The 19,312-nt window shown below is 40.6% G+C and overlaps 1 protein-coding gene across 4 annotated transcripts; it reads right to left on the bottom strand.

Moving 5' to 3' along the window:
- Positions 1 to 24: 24 nt before the first annotated feature.
- On the bottom strand, positions 25 to 18,917 carry LSM14A (LSM14A mRNA processing body assembly factor). 4 transcript variants are annotated; one of them, XM_033069847.2, is made up of 10 exons: positions 18,549 to 18,917; positions 10,966 to 11,129; positions 9,688 to 9,820; positions 8,596 to 8,718; positions 6,716 to 6,892; positions 6,344 to 6,406; positions 5,578 to 5,757; positions 3,951 to 4,122; positions 2,907 to 3,135; positions 25 to 1,829 (listed from the first exon to the last, which is right to left on the bottom strand). In XM_033069847.2, the coding sequence occupies exons 1-10, from the start codon at positions 18,667 to 18,669 to the stop codon at positions 1,806 to 1,808; spliced, it is 1,386 nt and encodes a 461-aa protein (XP_032925738.1). In that variant the 5' UTR covers positions 18,670 to 18,917; the 3' UTR covers positions 25 to 1,805. The 4 variants fall into 4 exon arrangements, with proteins under 4 accessions (XP_032925738.1, XP_032925739.1, XP_032925741.1 ...); XM_033069848.2 differs by having other exon boundaries at positions 8,596 to 8,715; XM_033069850.2 differs by lacking the exon at positions 6,344 to 6,406.
- Between the last annotated feature and the right edge of the window lie 395 nt (positions 18,918 to 19,312).

The raw sequence follows: 19,312 nt of genomic DNA, 5'->3' as shown, positions 1-19,312 counted from the left end.
GCCCACAACAAACCACCGCCGCCGTGCCGCTTGTACTGAACAGTTTATTCTGGTTTAAAATTAAAAAAACAGAAAGCCTGGGCGGGCGGGGCGGGGCTACGCAGGGTTTGCCCCCGCCCGCGGCTCCCGGCCCGGGTATTTACAGCTGGAACACCTCAGACAGTAAAGAGTTATTGCAACAGACAGCACTTGCCTCTACGGTCAAAAATCTCAACCGGTGTTCAGAATCATGACTTGTGGATCCCAAAAGGCAGTTGTTAAACATGCAAAAACATTACTAAACAATATTATCTAACTTCTACAGCTGTCAAATACTTGACCTTAATAAGGAAACCAATTACAAAATACTTCGTTGTAGTGCTATACAAAAGTTATAAAATTAAGATTCTATCAACCACTTTTAAATATTCCAATTTTTCAACAGTGCAGTTTTTCACGTCTTTATCACCACTGAACATTTTGAAGTTAAAAAAAAAAAAATCAGCAAATTAGATCAAAGTGATGTAATCTTTGGATCCCTTTATTCCTGTGGCCTTCATATACATACACAGACACAAATGACCAGGTTTCTATTTCAGCATATCAGGAAGTTGCAACTAGTTATCCAAAATTGGCAAAAAGTCCGTACTGTCATTTATGACTTTGTGGTCTTAGAACCAGAGTCTCAATGTCTCCAAGCTACGGTCTATCAAAATGCAAACAACTTCAAACACTAAGAATTCTTTAAATTGCTCATGTCTACAGGTATTACAACAAAGTTAACGTTTCAAGAATTGACAAATGGAGACAGACTTTTATCCCAGGCATTCTAGGAGAATCACCAACTCGTGTGCCTGGTCCATTATTAAAAAAAGTTAATATTTCTCACTAAGTAAAATTAATTGCAAATCTTGACATATGAAAATTCCTTTTCTCCTTTTTTTTTTTTGAAAATATCTCCTTAACTTGGTCAAATACTGTGATATGCCAGAAACTACAAAATCAAATTCTTACAAGAGCAGTGAAGCGTGTATCCAGTCTCATGTAATGGAAGAACATTTTCAAAACTTCATTATAGTCCAAATATAAAATCAAACATTTAAGCTTGAAAAGCTGCTAAAGAAAAAAACCCCAACTAATTCAGTGTTCTTCAGCATATCAACTTTCTGCAATAACAGTATGTTTACCGACTTAAAAATGTTTATTCTTTAAAAAATTAGTTGCTTTTTATACAGCTATACAAAGTTTGTAATGTTTCTTTGGCAATGGGATATAATGGAATTTTACAACTATATAAAAACTTTCCTTTGCCTAAGAAACAGTATTTACTGTGTGTACATATCTGACTGACAAAGCAAGTTTTCTACTGTCCAGCACCCTAGTTGATACAAGAACAACTACCTCAAAAGGGATTTTACAGGATTTCCAAAAAACAATCTTCGCTGGGTCAAAACACTCACAGTATCGACGGCCTCCTGCATACCATTGTCCTTACAACTTGAAGCAATTATCAAATACAGTTTAGTAATAAGAAAAATCCTTTCAGTGATGAAAAAATACTTAAACTCCATCGAAGTACTGCTTATAATTAACTATACATAAGAAATTACTTATCCTTCTGTCTCAAATATATTTTAATGCTTACTGTTTCCAAAGATGGCCATTTCTCAAAAGTAACTGCATTACACCCCTTTGAAATTAAATAGTTAAATCCCAGTGCTGGTGACAAGTATACAGCAAATTAACTTCATTCTTTGCAGAGATCAAAACTAATTCTCTGATTCAAGAAGATCTAGACGTTCACCTGGTTTCAGCTTTCTTGTAGACTACGCAGCAACTTTGTTGTCTTTCTAGAGGGAACAAAAGCACAGTGTTGAAATCCATTTTGCAAAACAAACCCCACAAACCAGTCTGGGCAATAGCCCTGGGAGCAGTTGTGCTGTGCTGTACTCCCCATGTCCTGCAGCAGAAAGGAGACCTCCAGAGATCAGCTTGGCATCTGCTCAAACCCCCTCAGTCTGGCACAGTAGAGCAGCTCATCACTCCAAATACAAGCACAGCACAAATGCTCAGCCCTTACACCACCTCCTACTCAGCTGGAAGGCAGAAAAACTGTTCTTCAGAAATTCAAATTGCTAATCTTCAATCCCTCATTTCCATTTATGTTCAGCTACCCAAAGTTCCTTTAAGTTCCTTTAAGTCATAGGACTAACTGCTGCAAACTAATCAAGGAACAGCTGAGGGATGTCTCACAACAAAGAGAAATGTGCTGTGATGAAACCATTATTTTAGTTTAGAAAAAAAAATATATTTCCATCCAAAATCAGAGGTTCTTGTTTGCAAAACTCTAACTGTTCATGCAGTAACCTAGCAAAAGTTGTTGTTCTGTCCCAGTCAGCACTCAACACTAGTTAGCCTAGGTTATCTGAACCAATCTGGATAGTTGTCATTGTTACTGATTCTAACCAGTACACTAATCAGTGACACAGTACAGTCTGTGCCAACTCATTCACAAAGAATTCAAAAGTTTGTTGCACACTGGAAACAAGTTAAATTATACCCTCTCTATTCTTTATATATTACAATTTTGCTTGGAAAAATGCTTGCAATTTACATACCTAACATTTGCATTCAATCTCTAGAATTTTTCCCCCTTCTTTTTTTTTCTTCTCCTTCCCAATACCAGCTATCAAATAGCTACTCAGAGCATGTGATGAAAGGCAACCTTTATTTTTGGTTGCTGTAGATAATAAAATGATGCTATGTAATCAAAATTAAGCATTAATGGACTTTCAAAAAAGCAGTTCAGAACCCCTGCAAAATACCACTCAAGAAATTCTAGTTCAACACCAAATCTAGAAGCAGATTTTTGACCTCTCCTTTCCCAGAGCAGCGGATCGGGTCAGAGTGAACGAAGAGCACCTTACCCTATATTCGAAGTCAGCGAACTCCCTGCCTCCACGGCCGCCTCGGAAGGCGCCGCGGAAGCCGCGGGGGGCGGGGAAGCCGCCCCTGCCGCCGGCCCGGCCTCTGCCCCCTCGGAAGCCGATGACGCCCCTGCCCCTGTAGCCGCCGCGCCCGCGGTTGGGGCGCAGGGGGATGCCGAAGGTCTCGGCGTTCAGCCGCCGCTCCTCGGCCCAGGTGGGTCGCCGTTCCCTGCAGCACAGAACCAAGAGGATTGCTGTGAAACACTTGGGAAGGGAGGGAGAGGCGCCACAAAGCCCCCGAGATGAAAAGTGATACATTAATTACATGGTAAATCTCCACAGTATCCCTTCGCAGGTGTCTGCCACAGTTCACTGGACTCATCAAGAAGGAACATGTTTTACAGTCATTAATTAGATATTAATAATGCTCCGAGAGTTTGCCATATTGAAGAGCACACTCTGTGTCCTCTGCACAAAGTATCGTTTAAAACAAGAAACACTTTACAGTTACAGATGTTATTTTATCTGGCCCTGAGTACAACCAACAACTCTCCCTCCCCCTCCTGCAAGTCCAAATAGGTCAGCAATCCACATCATCGTGTCTAATAAAAAGGCAGCAGCAAAAGATAAGCTTTAATTTCCCTGAAATGCTATCTGCCCATTTGAGCAACACTACTGGCCGAGACAGTTATGTAATCTGCTTAGAAACCATTATCAAAGCAGGGTCATAATTGATTTAACTGAAGTGTTAATTTAAGAGCAAAGCAAAACAAACAAACCCCAACACATCTTAATAAATCTGGAAAGGAGACTCTAGAGCCTGTGCAGTAAGTTCTAAAAGCATGGGTCTAAAACTTCTTAAAATACCTTCCTGTGACCATACTGCACTTGCCTGCAAAGAAATTTTGTGCTTCTTATTCCTGTTTTATTTTTGCCAGCTGCATGTGGAAATAAGCTCTAATCACCTTTGATTCAGACTTGACTGTACCTTATGATATAAACATGCATTAAGCAGACTAACAAGCTTCTCCTTGCAGGCCATACCTATTGTCATCACAGGAAATGTTATCAAAGAAGGATTTGGTTTTGTCATAGTAGCAATTGGGTCCAAGTGGATCTTCCTCATCGGCATTCCCTTCGCTGTTCTGGGTATCAACACCTGAGTCACCTTTGTCTTCTCCATTTACAGGCTTCTCTGGTTTCTCAAGTTTATCTTCTGGAAAATAAAAAGTGAACAGAAGCCTAAAAAAACCCCAGCACTATTAACTTATTTGCAGTCAGAGAGGAACTATATTGAATGCTACAAAAATAATGTAATGTGGAAGTCAAATAATTTGACAAGTAAATCAGCATGTATTTCTGCTGCTGTCTGGAGGTTTCTATGCTTCCTGTGGGTTTAGTTAACAAAAACCCTGTGGCAGAACAGACTTGATAGCCATCTATTTTCTCCCCTCTTTAGCTACCTCCTTCCCAGGCTTAAGAGCCTCATTCAGTGAATCCTCCAAAAAGTCACCCCATGGTTTTATTCATCCCCATTGTCCTTTTCCTTTGTCTTCTGGTTTTGCTGTTACTCCTTTGAGATGCAAGGCCAGTATTTTGACTTTATGATTACTTATTTCCTAATAACGTCTCAAGTTCAACTTGCTGTTTTAACTGGTTCTAAAAACAAAGCCGATGGTTCAACACCAGCAGCTATTACTATCTTTAAATCTCATTCCTAAACGTCTACAGCTTACATCTCACAATGTTGTGCATAAACTTCAGCTAACCAGCTCAATCTTTCCACCCCACACACAAGAATTACCACACTCACAAACATTTCTATACCTATTGGTGGTTAGCTTTCTGTTTCTCTTTATTATTCTGAAAAAAACAGTATCAACAGCAAACCATCAACTCATTGATAAATGTTCCAGAAAAACAGGCAAGCACCACAGGACAAATTTTATGGGACTCAACTGGTGTTTTTAACTCTACACTGAAGTCTGAGCATTTATTCCCACCTTTTGTTTCCTAGGTTTTAGCCAATCATTCACTGAAAGAGGGAACTCACTATATCAACCTGCAACAATTTTGTCCAAAAATAGTAGCAGCGGTGTAACAAACAGGTGGCTGGTCACAAGAGAATGAGGTAATCAAAACAAGCCTGCTAGAAAACAAGTGCTGGCAGCATCGTTTCTAACTACTCCTGTGTTCCTCTGAAAAAGGATAAAAGCAAAAAAATGCTAGAAACTTTCAAACAAACTCTCCTGCATACCACAGTGAAGCTCTGATCCCAAACTCCTCTGCTTTTGGTCTATAATTGACATTAAAATTTTGGTCTAATAATTGAAAACCTAAAACATGGTTTTTCTTTTACTGCATCCTTCCCAGAACTTTAAAGTAACAAACATTATTGGGACTTCTGGTTAAGTAATCTGCATTTTAACAGAGACTTGTTAGAACTTCACAGATGACATCTGCCAGTTAAAATTCATTAGGCTCAAACATTGATTAAAATATTTCATTAACATATGATCCCAGTTTATTTATTAATCGGCTTTAAAATTTATTTTTAAGGACTGCAAACAAGACTTAATACTATATGCCTTTTAAGAGTTGTTCTCCAAGGTAGGATCAAAACAGCAACACAGTTTTCCCATGCTCAAATCTAAAGCAAAAATTGATTTACCTTTTAATTTAAGTTTATTATGAAATTCTCTATCAATTTCCTCCTTATTGAATTGTGCATTTGCACTTTCAAAGTCAAAGTCCTTCTCAAACTTCATTGGACCATCTCTCCTAATACCAAATCTTCCTCGGCCCCCTCTGTGACCTCCACGGCCTCTCCGTGCTGCAGGTGCACCTGGAACTGAAAAGAGGGAAATTCTGTTTGGTTTTGCTTTGTAGATTGCTTTTCTCTGAGGGTGGTGGAGGGTGTTTTGTTTTTTGGTTTCTTTTCTAATTCCTGGGGTAACAGGTTGGGACTTCAGAAGTGCAGGAAGAGAATGTCTGTTGTTTAAAGTCCCATCAGACAGCTTCTAATTTGTAAATTCACTTACAGTAATGATGGCAGTGACACAGAACGCATAATAGCACTAAATTTGTGTGTTAAAAGACTCTCTAGAAGTCATTAAAAACTTTTGGAAGAAGAGTTAAAATATTAGTGGCTTTTCCATCAAGTATTTTTGTAGAAAGGATTTTATTTCATGCTATTATGTTTATAAATCCCTGAATAGTCCTTGATTTACATTTTTATTTAAATTGATTGCTTAGTATAAAGCAACAAGAAGAGATTTTTCTCTTCAATGTTGACTTCATTTGCTTGTATTCTTCTGGCTCAATGCTAAGTTGTTACCCCCTCAAAGCAAAATGTGAAAGAATTTATGTATCTTAGAAAATTTTTAAAAAGTATTGGTCTGAAAGCAATGATAGCTATTTCTCAAAATATGATTTACCAATTTGTCGTTTGTTTTCATTTCTGAGTTCATTTTCTGATCTTGAAACCTTGTGTGCTTCAGCTAAAGTTGGAAATAAAAACATGATTTGTTTATCCAATTAGGTATTTTTGATCATACTTTTGTATTATAGTTCAGATTTTTAAAAAAATCCAAACCTATAAATCTAAACCACGTTTAAATCATAAAAGAAAAAAAAAGTAATTTAGAATATATGCTTAAATTTAAAAAGAAATATATATGTAATCCAGGTCTCTGCTGGCCAGCCTAGCAGTAATAGATAGCAGGAAAATTCCTATGTATTACCCTTTAAAAGAGCACTTTGTATGTGTATGGAAGGAATTAAGCTGTGTGAAAACTCTCCAAAGCTACCTCGTCTGTGCTCTTGGTTCTCTAGAGATTTTTGGCTTGCAGACACCAAAGGTCTGGTTTGTACAGGACTCCTCCTCCCAACTGGTGCTGGAGTGGGCAGGTGGGCTGAAGCTGTTTGCACAGCTTGTTCCATGGTGGGGCTCCTTCTCAAATGGTCCATCTGAGGGCTTGAACGACCTGGGGAAAAAATAAAACAAAACCAAACCCCACAGGGTTATTTCTCATCTTCAAAGGTGAGTTACTGGAGTTACTGGTCTCAACCAATCTAGACTGACAGGTTTATCTGCCTTGTCAGTCAAGACAGCTGTGTCAAAAAAAAAAAAAAGTATTTAGAAATATCCCTTCCCTCAGTCTAAAAGGAAATAATGGGTAGGGCACTCAAACCCTACCCACCCATATTAATGACGTGCATTTAGCTGTGGAATGAAACTTTGGCATTGATTAGAGGCAAAAATGCTCCCTGGGATGCTGAGTGGGAAGAGGCTGCTGCTCCCTGATCAGGCACTGCCGCAGGATCCCTGCCCCGGTGCCTGGGCCAGGCTCAGGGCAGGGAAGGAGCTGTGGGAGCTGCCCCACACAGCACTGCTCACACAGGGCCACAAGCAGCACGAGGGGCTGGAGCAGAAACACCTTCAGAATGGAGGCATTGATCCAGCCAATTTACAACATCAAATAGGTAAATCTACTAAGAAATTGGAGTAAGACTCAAGTCTCAGTAAGAACAAGGTTCTATATCATTACAAAACTAACTAAAGGAAAATAAAGAAATAAACCAAACCCACAAAAACCCATGAACAAAACAGAACAGAACAATAAATCCAACCATACCACACATACAATCTACAAAACCGAAAAACACTTCTATAAGCAAACTCAGAAAAAAACTGTTGTTGCCCCACAGGAAATGCTGTGGCAGAAGGTATGTTCACCTGGAGCATACATCATACATATCCATACAGGCTTTAACTGCAGAAAAGCAAACTACTATTTCAACAGAGAAATGCTCAGCATACTTTTGCCCCTTGAATTAATCCAACAAAGTACAACCTATTTTTGGCAACCCACTCAACTAGTCCTAGAAACTCTCCTAATGGATATACAAATCTCAGCTGGAATTTAGGAAAAAAGTTTGCTGTAAGTTTGCTATTGCCTTTTAGCATGAGTGTATAATTTAAAAACAGCATTAGGAATGTATCTTGGCACACACTTCGACAGCAAGGAAAAGTGGAAGAGCAGGAAGTAATGGGGCTTGGGTTTTTAAGGAGCATTGTTAACAGCATTTGCATGAAGGGGAGGGTGAAGGTTCTCAAAGTTAACTTTCTTTTTTCTTTGCCATTCAAATATCATCCAGAATCTAATTTTTTCCAATATTACATAAATGCAGCTCCTGTTACTATTAAGCTGATTAAAAGTCATGTCACCGTGTCTACAGGAATTCAGGTCTGCTGTTAGTATCATCTGTGCAACTATATACGGACAGAAAAACTACAGTTAGAGACAAATATTTTAAAATTATAAGCTGAAGGCTTCCCATTTCAATCAGTATGAAGTATCTGCAGTTCTGTCATTTTATCAATAAAACCAAATACTGAATTTCCACATGTGCCTGTTTGCTAACATTACTTCACTTAATTAAGTCCTACTTTCCCTCAGTACACATGCTTTAAGGGTAACAATAAATGTGCTACTACCTGCAGCACTCCAAGATGTAGAGAAAACACACTTAAAGAGCAAACACAAAGCCTCTCAGTGTTTCCTGGGTTTAATACCAAGTGTTTTCATGAGAGAATTCAGCTGTTTGGTTGGCATTTCTGACAACCACCAAAATCACACAGACACAATTGGTCAAAAATGACTGAAGTCAGGAAAAAATATTTTACCTTGAGACATCTGTGTTTTTAGTGATCTTGCATCTGTTGTAAATGCAGAACCAACTGCAGTGCTTTGGGACATGCTAGCACTGCCTGAAGAGTCTGTTCCAAAAGATGTTAAAGAACCTCCTGCTTTGAAAGAAAATATAGTTGTAAAATCTGTTTTAGACTTTTTTTTTTAAACTAGCACTAAATAATTAGTGAAGCTGTATTAGGCACTTACTCTAGAGTACACATAAGTCTGCCCTTCCCACACACTTTCAGTTTAATTTAACAGATGTATGTAAATAAGAAGGTAACATTAATATCTTGATTTTTTAATCTAAAATGACAAATACTTTTAACTTTATCATGACAAGTATTAACAAAACAAGTCTTCTTACAGAGCCATACATATTATTGGTATATATTTCCACTTAAGATCCTTTCAGCAAAAATATAACTGACATCTCATTAATTGATACCAAATTATGGCCAATTCTACAGCCTTTCTTTTGCATAGCTAACATTTTCAGCACCAGGAGTAACACTGCTACCATAACACTTACAAGACTATGAGTTCCTATGAGAAAAACTAAACTGAGTTCCTATGAGAAAAACTAAACTGTGAAACAAACTCTCAGGGAGGAAGGAAAGTTGGTTGGTGAGTCTCAGAGAGACTATGCAACTAGTCCATGTAGCTCCCAAATACTTCCAGCATCTATTTCCCATCTAACGAACACCTCACGGATAGCTGGAGGACTGTGCTGGCACATGATTGCTGACTGATCCAAATCCTTGGTTAAGCACACAGCACCTGTCAACCCAAGAGCACAGCTACGGGGCTTCTCTGGAGGGGCTGCCTCTACCACTCGTGAAATACAATGAATACTTGTCCCTCTGAGATAGGTGTTCAGTTCTCAATCACAACTGTTTTGATTTAAGATGCAAAGACTACAAAGCACTCTCTACTTTCAAGCTAAAGTGCAGAACTAACAGAGATGGAAGACTTTGAATCTGCCTCTGGATAAGACACTGATGAAATTCTAAGCAGCGCTTACTGCCTGTGCACACACAGAGCTGCACTCCCAGGAGAACACTGGATAACCAAAGTGAACCTACCAACTCCCACAGCGCCGAACTGCTGCCCCACCAGCGGGCTCGGGCTGAACTGACTGTACGCAGGCATCCTGCCAAAAGGACCATAGGACCCCACAGACTGGAATGAAGATGTAGTCGAAGATCCTAGCGAAGACTAAAGACAAAACACACAACACACTAGCAAAAATTCGTATTTACACAAAAATTAGGAAACAGTTCTGTGAGGCAAGCAATGTAGAAACTCTAAAATAAACATTTTCACAAGAAGGTACAGCTTAGAAAGCACTTTCACCCTTCCACCATCACAGACCTGTGGAAACAGTACCACAAAATTTTGCAATCTTTTCCCTATAACCTCAGACACCAGAGTTTCTTGTCCAACACACACATATAAGCTTTGTTTGCAAATTTATGAAGTCCTCTGTACCCAAGCATACTGGAGGAGGCTGGGGTTATCACTGGGTTCACAGGAATGCAACTTCACCACCCTTGACTACAACTGACAGGAGGACTTGCATCAAATTTAATAAAAGTCCTTGGAGAAATGCAAGGGCACCTCATATGGAAGTTCAAAAATGTTATCCTACAGAATAGATAAAACAATAGAATCGTATTGCATGGGATTATCAACCTCTATTTGAAGTAAGAGATTTCCTCTTGCCCTCAGGCATGACACCATAAGCACAATCAAAAAGCCAGCAAATTCCTGAGAAAACTATTTATCAGTTTGTTTACTTCAAAATGACAGACTAATTAAATATGAAGTCTTTAATTTGTAAGTTGCTTTCCCCTCAGAAACCAAGTATTCAAATAACTGCCTTATAGTATGAAGTCTGTTTGAAAACACAAAGCTAGATGAAACACTTTAAAGTTATAGTTAGCAAAAGATGTTGAACATTAGAACAAAAAACAAAACAAACAAGCAAACAAAAGCCACTAATGATCTGGAGATATTTCAGCATCTGTTCACTTTGATTTATACCAAATCTGATCTTCCCAAGAACTATGTGTCCTCCTAAGCCAAGTCCCTTTCAAAAAAGGCATCAAGACCTACAAAACATCATTAGTTGGTTTTGAAAAGACAGCAGCTTTGGTATGTAGTGCACTGTGCTAGAATTAGATTTCAACCTTCATTTTCACAGTTAAAGACTAGGAAAAGACAAAATCCTTCCAGAGTTTTTACATTGGGTTGTGAACCTTACAGTGATAAACACTTCAAATTCTTAAAGACTCAGCTAGAGAGCACTTAAGCTAGCAAGTTACTTCTTCACTATTATTGAAAACTCTCTTTTGACTTACCTGAACAATAGCAGGGTCCTGTGGCAAGGAGCACTGAGGTTTTGGTGGCTCACAGACAGTCAGGTCTTTGATGTCGCTGCCACGGAAGATAATGTACTCGAAGACTTCATCGCGCGGTGGGATAGGTCTGTCCGTGGGTCTGTCCTCGGTGCCAAAGGAGCGAACTGCAAAGTTGGCAAGGGAGAAAAACAATGAAACGTCCCACATTCAACAAAAGGGTTTCAAATATACTGCAGAGACCAACAGCTTTACATAAAAATAATAAAATTTCACTGAGAAAAATACCCTTTATTGAATAGGCATCATATTCTTTATCAACTCTCCTCAGACAAACAAGTAATTTCAGCTGAAAATACTGAGTTAAAACCCAAGCTAAAAGACTGAGACATCACTTATGCTTTCAATTACATGTTGAATATTTCAACTGTTTCGTGAGGGTAAGGGGAAGCAGCAAGGCAGGCTTTTTTGGCTGGTAAGTCAATCCTATAAATTAAGGAATACATGAGTTTACATACTTCATATTCTGTATTTGCAAAATAAGAAAAATATGCTAATATTACTAGTATCTGGAATATTAAAAATTATCAAATGTGAATTTCTCAAGAAACTCAAAATTTAATAAAACAACAAGAATTCTGTGATATTTATATTCCAATTTTCACTGTGCAAAATGCATTCTTCTTGCTGGTGTAAGGTTCATATGATGTCATGTGATCTCTGTCAAATTAAGAAAACTCACTGGAGCATAATCATCTTCCCAGTGTGCACCATCCCAAGCTATAAAATTCCTTGTATGAATTCCAACAGCCTTCTGACTGCACAGCAATGAAGCAATCCAGAGTTCTCTTTTGCACTATGTATCATCACTACCACTGCACACGGATACCATCACTTGGCTGTCACTGCCCTCTCAGAAACTCTTCCCCACCCTTAGACTGCCAACCTTGGGCGAGTATCAAATGAAACAAACAAATAGCTGAAGAAGAGATTTGTCTCCAAGAGCTAGTTTTGTAAGCAAAAACTAAACAATGGATTGAAACCAGAGAGGGGCAAAAACCAAAACCCCGAAATCGTGAGTCACATTCAACCACAATCTCATCAACTTGCAGTAGCTTTAACAATCCCTTAGGACTGTTTTTACTCCTGTCTTTTAGAAACTGTTTGCTTGTTCTGCAAGGTACAGGTTACGCTGAGAAAAAAAAAAAAATCTGTATTTTGCTTTAATTTACCAGAATTAGATTTCCCTCCATTTTCAGATGCATCAACATTTTGGGGACATCATTAGGCACTTATTTGCAGCCATAGAATCATTAGTCAAGAAAAGCAGAGTCTCCTGTAGAGATGTATAAAGTGATACTGAGTCATTTCTCAGGCTGCACCAGCCATCTTCCATCACTGTTGCTTCTTGTGATACTGCATAAACAGAGCTTAACAGTCAGGTATTAAAATCTTTCTAAGCAGCATAATTCAGGGGTAAAGAGATTATGTCCACACTACAAAGAAAAAAAACATTAAGTGGTTACAATTATTTTGCTCATGTTAACATCTAGTGAGCTGACTTTCATTATCTCTTCTGTTTCTGTGTATCTGAAAGTCTGCTCTGAACGGTACTACAAAGTGTGAGCAATGTAAAAAGGCACACACTTTAGTTAATGCCAGTCCTTGTTAGAAGAGGAATCTGTCTTCTTTTCCTCTACAGAAAAGTGTCTGGAGCTTAAGAATTTAACTCAAAGTAATGCATAGTAACTTAATAACATTTTTAATGGGTCAGGTACATTCCTGGGTCAATTAATTCCATTGCTTTTTATTCACCAGGCTTTTCTATTTCATGATCTTGACCGTGGATTTACCCTCACTTTCTGGCCATCTTGTACTCTAATTTATCAGATAACTAATAAATTATCTTGGACTTTCATTCCATCATTTGACCTGCTGCCTTGGTAAGTAAAACCAAAGTCGATTTTGTACTGCTTCTCTCTGTCCCACACTGAAATGGTTTCTCTAGTAGCCATTTTGTCTACAAACATACACAAAAATGGCCAGAGTATGATCAGCAAGTTACCAAAGGATTTTACTTTCTAACCAAAGTGAAGAAACTACTCTATGGCAACAACACAGAGAAAAGAAAGTATGTTAGATCTAGGGCTGCATCTTCCTTTACATGGAAATAAAAATCTGATGAACTGTGGAAGAAACGTGTTTAGAAAGTATTTCTCTTAAATCATAGCTACACTACATAGGTTAAGTACTTTAATATTAATACTAATGTCCCATGACATACAGGAACAGTTCTAACACCTAGCAATTACCTTTCTCCATTCTAAACCAATCAGAAAAAAGGGAACCACCAGACTTTAATCTACTGACGCGCTGAAAGAAGTAAAGGGATTTTAAAGAGATTTCAGTGTATGTTAAAAAACAATGTCTCTCTCCACACCATGACATTATCATAAATTCAAAAGGAAGTTTTTCAATGCCAAAATTTAGAATTCATCTTTAAGAGATTCAACTGTCTATGCAGCTAACCCAAGACACTGATATGGTTGTCAATGGTTTAGCAATAAAACACATCAAGACTTGCTACAAAAATTTGACTCTTCCTTTATTTCTCCCCTGCCCCAAATCAAACTGGTTTTATCACAGCCTTCTGAAGAATATAAACACAATTTCATCCAATGAAGATCTGCTCTGCTGCAGAGAGCTAAGCAAACTCCCCCGATCTGCAGTTCAGACTCAGCTCTCACCACAAGAACCAAAATAACCACCCCATGTCCAATTTCCTTTTAAAGCAGGAACCAGAACTGCATGTGCTGTGATCTTTGGAAGGACTGCTTAATGAGCCCAGCCCAGTCAGGTCCTTCAGAGTTGTGCTAAGGAGTTGAAAGTTACTTTTTGTATTTTGCAAAGGCATACCTATCTTTACAGTTTCTGTTTTCCTCGCTTAGATTAGGATTTAACACAATCTGAGCTCATGAAAGTAAGAAGTCTAATATTAAAAAGTGGTCACAGGATTTTAGAAAGAAATAGCTTTTACCATGTTTTCTGATACTCAGAAATACTAAGTTGCCAGAGTATCAAAAGCACAAGGTGTTGGAGCAGCAGCAGGCTTAGAGCTCTATCCAGCTCTGTCTCTTGGGGAATTTCCTCAGACTACCTCCTTCCTTCAGTAGTTCATATATAGCAAAACACTGAAGAATGAGAGGAAATGAAAATAAGCATGTTAAAGACAGTCTTACAACTGCAGTAAATCTAATTAATCTTACCTTGTCCATTTCAGGATTGTTTTTTCTTTTGTTTTTGAAAGAGCTAAACTGGCTTAAGGACTTGCAAACAAAAGGACAAGTAGTACATGTTAAAAGCAAACTTACTTTTTGTCAGTGTAAATACACACAATTAAGTAGCTAGCTAAAATAACTAGTTCTCTTAAGCCTAATCATATATAAACTTATGCCCTTATAGTTTCACCAACTTCATATTAAAGTGCTGTGAGTAAATTTTTGTAGAGATTTTGACTGTGCTATTACTAGTACACAACATTTTAATGTGTATTACCATATTGTACTACTGTAGCATTTAATGGCAACATTGTAACTTTCTCTGTCAGTTAATAGATATGATTACTTGTTGATTAACACAGGGAATCTAAGCAGAATGTTAACAGAAGTGAATCTATTGTCTCCGCTAGCAAGAGGACTTTTGTGAATTACTGCAAACAGGCAGTTCAGTCTGTGCAGAGCACTGACACTCTCTCCTCACTCCCTGAGGAGCAAACACACACAGAAACCAGCTCTTCCCTGCTCCTAAGGCACACAGGAGGAGCATAATGACAAAAATGAGACCACCACAAGTGAACAAGTAATTTCAATTGCCACTTCTGTCCAAACACCACCACCCTTTCACTGCAAACACGCTTCGATGCCTGCACACCACACCGAGCTCGTGCCAGGCTCATTTCTCCAGAACAATTAATTCAGCCTGCATTCCCTTACTTGCAGGGAGATGGATGAGGGCAGCAGCCAGGATTGGGTTTTGACGAGAGAAATTTTCCTGCTGTGACATACTGTGCACAAGTTTGGTTTAGCACACGTGCCCTAACCTTCAAGACATGCAAGGGGCATGTTACTTAACTGACTGAAAAATACATGCATTAGAATTTGATAGAAATTTAACCCTTCCCTTTCCTGCTCCCATCCCTGAATGAGCTCAAGCCTTCACAAGATTTTAACTCTGTCTGCATTTCTGCGTCTTTCACCTGCAATTAATGTTCTGTAGAAGTCTAAAAGGGAAGTTTTCCTTTTGATGTGCCATTATACCATGGACAACACTACAGACGGTTGAAAATGGTAGAAGTTTAACTACTACTTAAAATTACCAAAAGCTGTTTCATTAATGTCTACCAATTATAATGGTTCCAAATGCAATTCTCCATGGTCCAAGAGTTGCTAAATGAGAACTGATGGGTTACAGCAGAGACAATGTATAATTTTGTTTCTTATACTCACATACCTAAGGATTCCCTTGTTGAAGGAACAAAGCTTTTCCTGACCCAACATGGTTGTTCTTACACAGCTTCCTGCATTAAAAATAACTCTGTCTAAATCAGTGCCTTGAAACAGAAAAGCATTTATGCATAACTAATATGAAAGACCACATCTCCTTTTTAATGCCACAACATTTAAGATCAAGTACTGTGATTATTCTGTAAATGCCCCAGGTAGGGTAGCAATCACTTTCCAGCAAGAAAACTCACCATGACTTGCAAACTCCTCTTGAATTTCTTGGGCTTAATGTTTTAAAAATTAATAATGAATTTTTTAAAAACTAAAAAATAACTAGAATCATGAGCCATGTTAACTAGCACCATGAACTAGAAGGACATTACTAGTTATTTTAAGGCTTGACAATAGGAGTGAGTGGGTTTTGGCTCCAGACACTGTCTCTGAAAAGCTGTCGATCCAAAGAAAACACACACACCAATAACATTTAAGAACCTCACATGTCTGCACAGCTTGCTTAGTGTTTGGATGATATTATTTATATAACTATACACTTACACACTTTGTGAAAGGCTGCATCACTTCACCTTATCAGACTCCAGCTCAGGTTAAAAATGTTACGTTCAATATTTAACCATTCCTATCTTTCTCTAACTGTGAGATGGAGGCAACAAGTTTTGCCTCGTGAAAAGATCACAACGTTGTAAACAAAATGCTGATTAGAGAATTAGAGCAGATTGCCCCCAGTAAGGCAAGACTACAGTCTGTGCTGGCAACCAAAAAAACTTATTTCTGTCTGAAACCTTAGACAATTTAAGGCAAACGAAGGCATTCCATGAATACAACTTAATGAGATTAATCTCCGACTTTGGTTTAGCCCACACAAATCCCACAGTTGGGCAAATGTGTAGTTATTCAAGAACAGATTCTACCTCTGCTTCTGCACTTTATGTCACCATTTCAGTAACCTCAACTAGAATACGAATAATGATAAGGTGTCCTGCATTCAATTCAAGGAACAGTCACGTCACACAGACTACACAGCTGAGCAATTGAAAGCATCAAGTCTTTGTTTTTTTTTTGTTATTGTTTGTTGTTTTGTTTTTAGTTTTTGTTTTGTTTGTTTTGGGGGTTTTTTTGCATATCTCTGGCAAAAAAAAATATGACATTTGTGGCCAAGATTCACACTACACAGTTCTGGTGTGACTTCTGGACTCAGTACAAGAAGAGGCAACTGTTACCTGATCAACATATTTACAGCTAGACTACAAGTTCTGCTTCTTTCACAAACAGACCTGGCCAATACTTAAGCACACTTGCCATCTTACATATACACTGTCATATACATTCAATGGCCTAAGTCTTCAGAAACTTGAATACCCTTGAGTGGAGCATTCTGCTCATGAGCACAGAGAACTTCTCTACAGGCTAATAGTATAGTTGTTATCAGCTCCAGACTAATCTCAAGATTTCTGGTTCCATGTGGCCTAGAAATACTGGTTTATTCTCTTTGGAATCAGAACACTATTAGAAAACACACATTCATCAGCTAACTCGGCTAAGTTTTATTAAAATAAGTTCAATGGTTTAGATGTACATATCTGATGAGAGCTACGAGAAGAGAGTAGATCAGACACGTAACTGTAGTTTAATCAATCTTAAATATGCACACTTTGGCAGGCACACCACAACATGACTTAACCACTCTTGAGAAGTCATGCAAAATCGGCTTGGTCAGCACTAAATCAGGCTAATTTTGGACAAGACTATCACAAGGTCCTCAAGGATAGGATTCTTTTTCTATGTGCTTTTGCACAAGCCTTAACAATCACAGCATGCAACTGGAATTTCTGGACATTTATTTTTAATCACATTATCCAGCTTTTACTTGTATAAACCAAAACCAGCTGTCCTTTCAAAGTAGATAATGCAACTTCAGCCAGGCAATTTAACCTAAAGGCAACTTTAGAAATAAGTAAAAATCACATAACGAAAGCAACTGCCCCGTAAACGAACTGTACAAGCCTAAGACCAAACTCACAGTAAGGAGTTTCAAAGCCGATGTGCGACAATTTACAAAACAGAGTAACCTATTTCTTAAACAATAACGGGGGGTGCTGTTTGCGAAGAGGGAAGGCCTTAAAGTGACACAGCGCACAAACAAGAATTACCACAAAGGGCAGCGAAAGCGAACACACTCATGGTATGCACCAGCACCCACGGCAGCTGTGCAGAACGGAACAGACCGGGGTTAAGCCTTTCATTTAAATCAGGGACCGAGCACTGGAATCCTCTCTGGCCCAAGGAATAATTTTTCTTCTTACCTAATGGCTAGACAGACTCTCTGCTTTTACATATGAATTTAGATTACTTAGCAAGATTTCACAGATGCGAGAAGTGTAAAGGAGAAAAATGCTGATACACATATAAATCTCTTCTGGCCGGTAACATTCTCCTACCATTTCGAACTACACTGTGCCATAAACCTCCAAAATTAACATCTTACGTTCAGCTTTTGTCCGTAATCCAGCACTCAGGACTCCCTTTAGACTCGAGCAGTCTGCCGTCCTAAGATGCAGAGCAATCCAGTCATATACCCCTGTAGGTCTGTAATTTTTAACAATGCAAAGAAAACCTCTTCATAGCCTCCCTCTCCTACTCCCTTTCGCGCATTAGCTCTGGACCGCTTCCACCCGCGCTTTCCACGGGTTTTATACTTGCACTCCACTAGGCAGCCCCCGGCGCGGCACCGCTCCCGGCTGCTCTGCGCGAGGGTCCCTCCCGGAGCAGGGGGAGCGGGGCCTCGCAGCGCTGCCGCGCCGCCGCTCTCACGGCCAGACCCTATCTCGCTTCCACATCCCCCGCCGCCGCCCCGCCGGGAGGACGGCGGGACGAGGCGGGCTCTACGCCGGCCCCCGCAGGCTGCAGGCCGCCCTCCGGGCCCCCGCAGCGCCCGGACCGCGCCGCCGCTCCAGGTCCTCGCTCGATCCCGGTCCCGCGGCCTCGATTCCGTCCCGCCGCCGCGCTCCCCGAGCGCCCCTCCCCGAGCGCCGCCGGGCCCGCTCCTCCGGCCGGCCGCGTCCTTACCCTTGGCCAGCGCCACCGTGGAGTTCTCGGTGTCGATGGTGTACAGGATCCCCTCATAGCGGATCTCAGCCTTGGAGATGAGGCTGATCTTGCTCCCGATGTAGGGCGTCCCCCCGCTCATGGCGCTGCTTTCTCGGTCAGGGACACCCCTTCGCCGCTGCCGAAGGCTCCTTAAGCGAGGCACAAGCAGCCAAGAAAGCCCAGTCCTGAGTCGTAGTAGGCGCTGTCCTTCCGCCGCCCCGAGCCGCCGCTCCCCGCACAGCGGAACCCTCGGCACAGCCCTCAAGCGGAGCGCTCAACACGGCCCGCGCCCCGCGGCTCCCAACATGGCCGCCGCCTTCATCTTCCCTCACAGCGCCCCCCCGCCCGGCCCGCCAGGTGCACGCCGGGAGCGCGGCTGCTCTCGCGAGAGCTGCGAGCGGGGACGCTGAGCTGGGGGCGGGAACGTCGCGGAGCAGCAGCGGGGTCAGCGCGCGACGGCGGGAGCGGAGCGCGGAGCTTTGGCTCGGCTCGGCTCAGTCCGGCCCGGCTCGGCTCAGTCCGGCTCGGCTCAGTCCGGCCCGGCTCGGCCCACCCGCCCCCAGCGTTCCCCCGCCCCGGCCGTCCCGTGTTGTCGCTCCACAGCCCCGGCCTTGGTGCAGCTCGTGAGCTTTGGTGATGGGGGTTTCGAGGTGTTTGGGGGCCCGGTCGATGAACGGCCCCCCGTGAGCAGTCCCATGTAACATGAGGTGACAGGGAGAGAGGCTGGAGAGTCCCTGCTGCTC

The sequence above is a fragment of the Catharus ustulatus genome, chromosome 11 (assembly GCF_009819885.2).
Source record: "Catharus ustulatus isolate bCatUst1 chromosome 11, bCatUst1.pri.v2, whole genome shotgun sequence".
Classification (NCBI taxonomy): domain Eukaryota; kingdom Metazoa; phylum Chordata; class Aves; order Passeriformes; family Turdidae; genus Catharus; species Catharus ustulatus.
The sequence above is the reverse complement of the archived record's forward strand: the minus strand, read 5'-3'. Positions and strand labels throughout refer to the sequence as shown.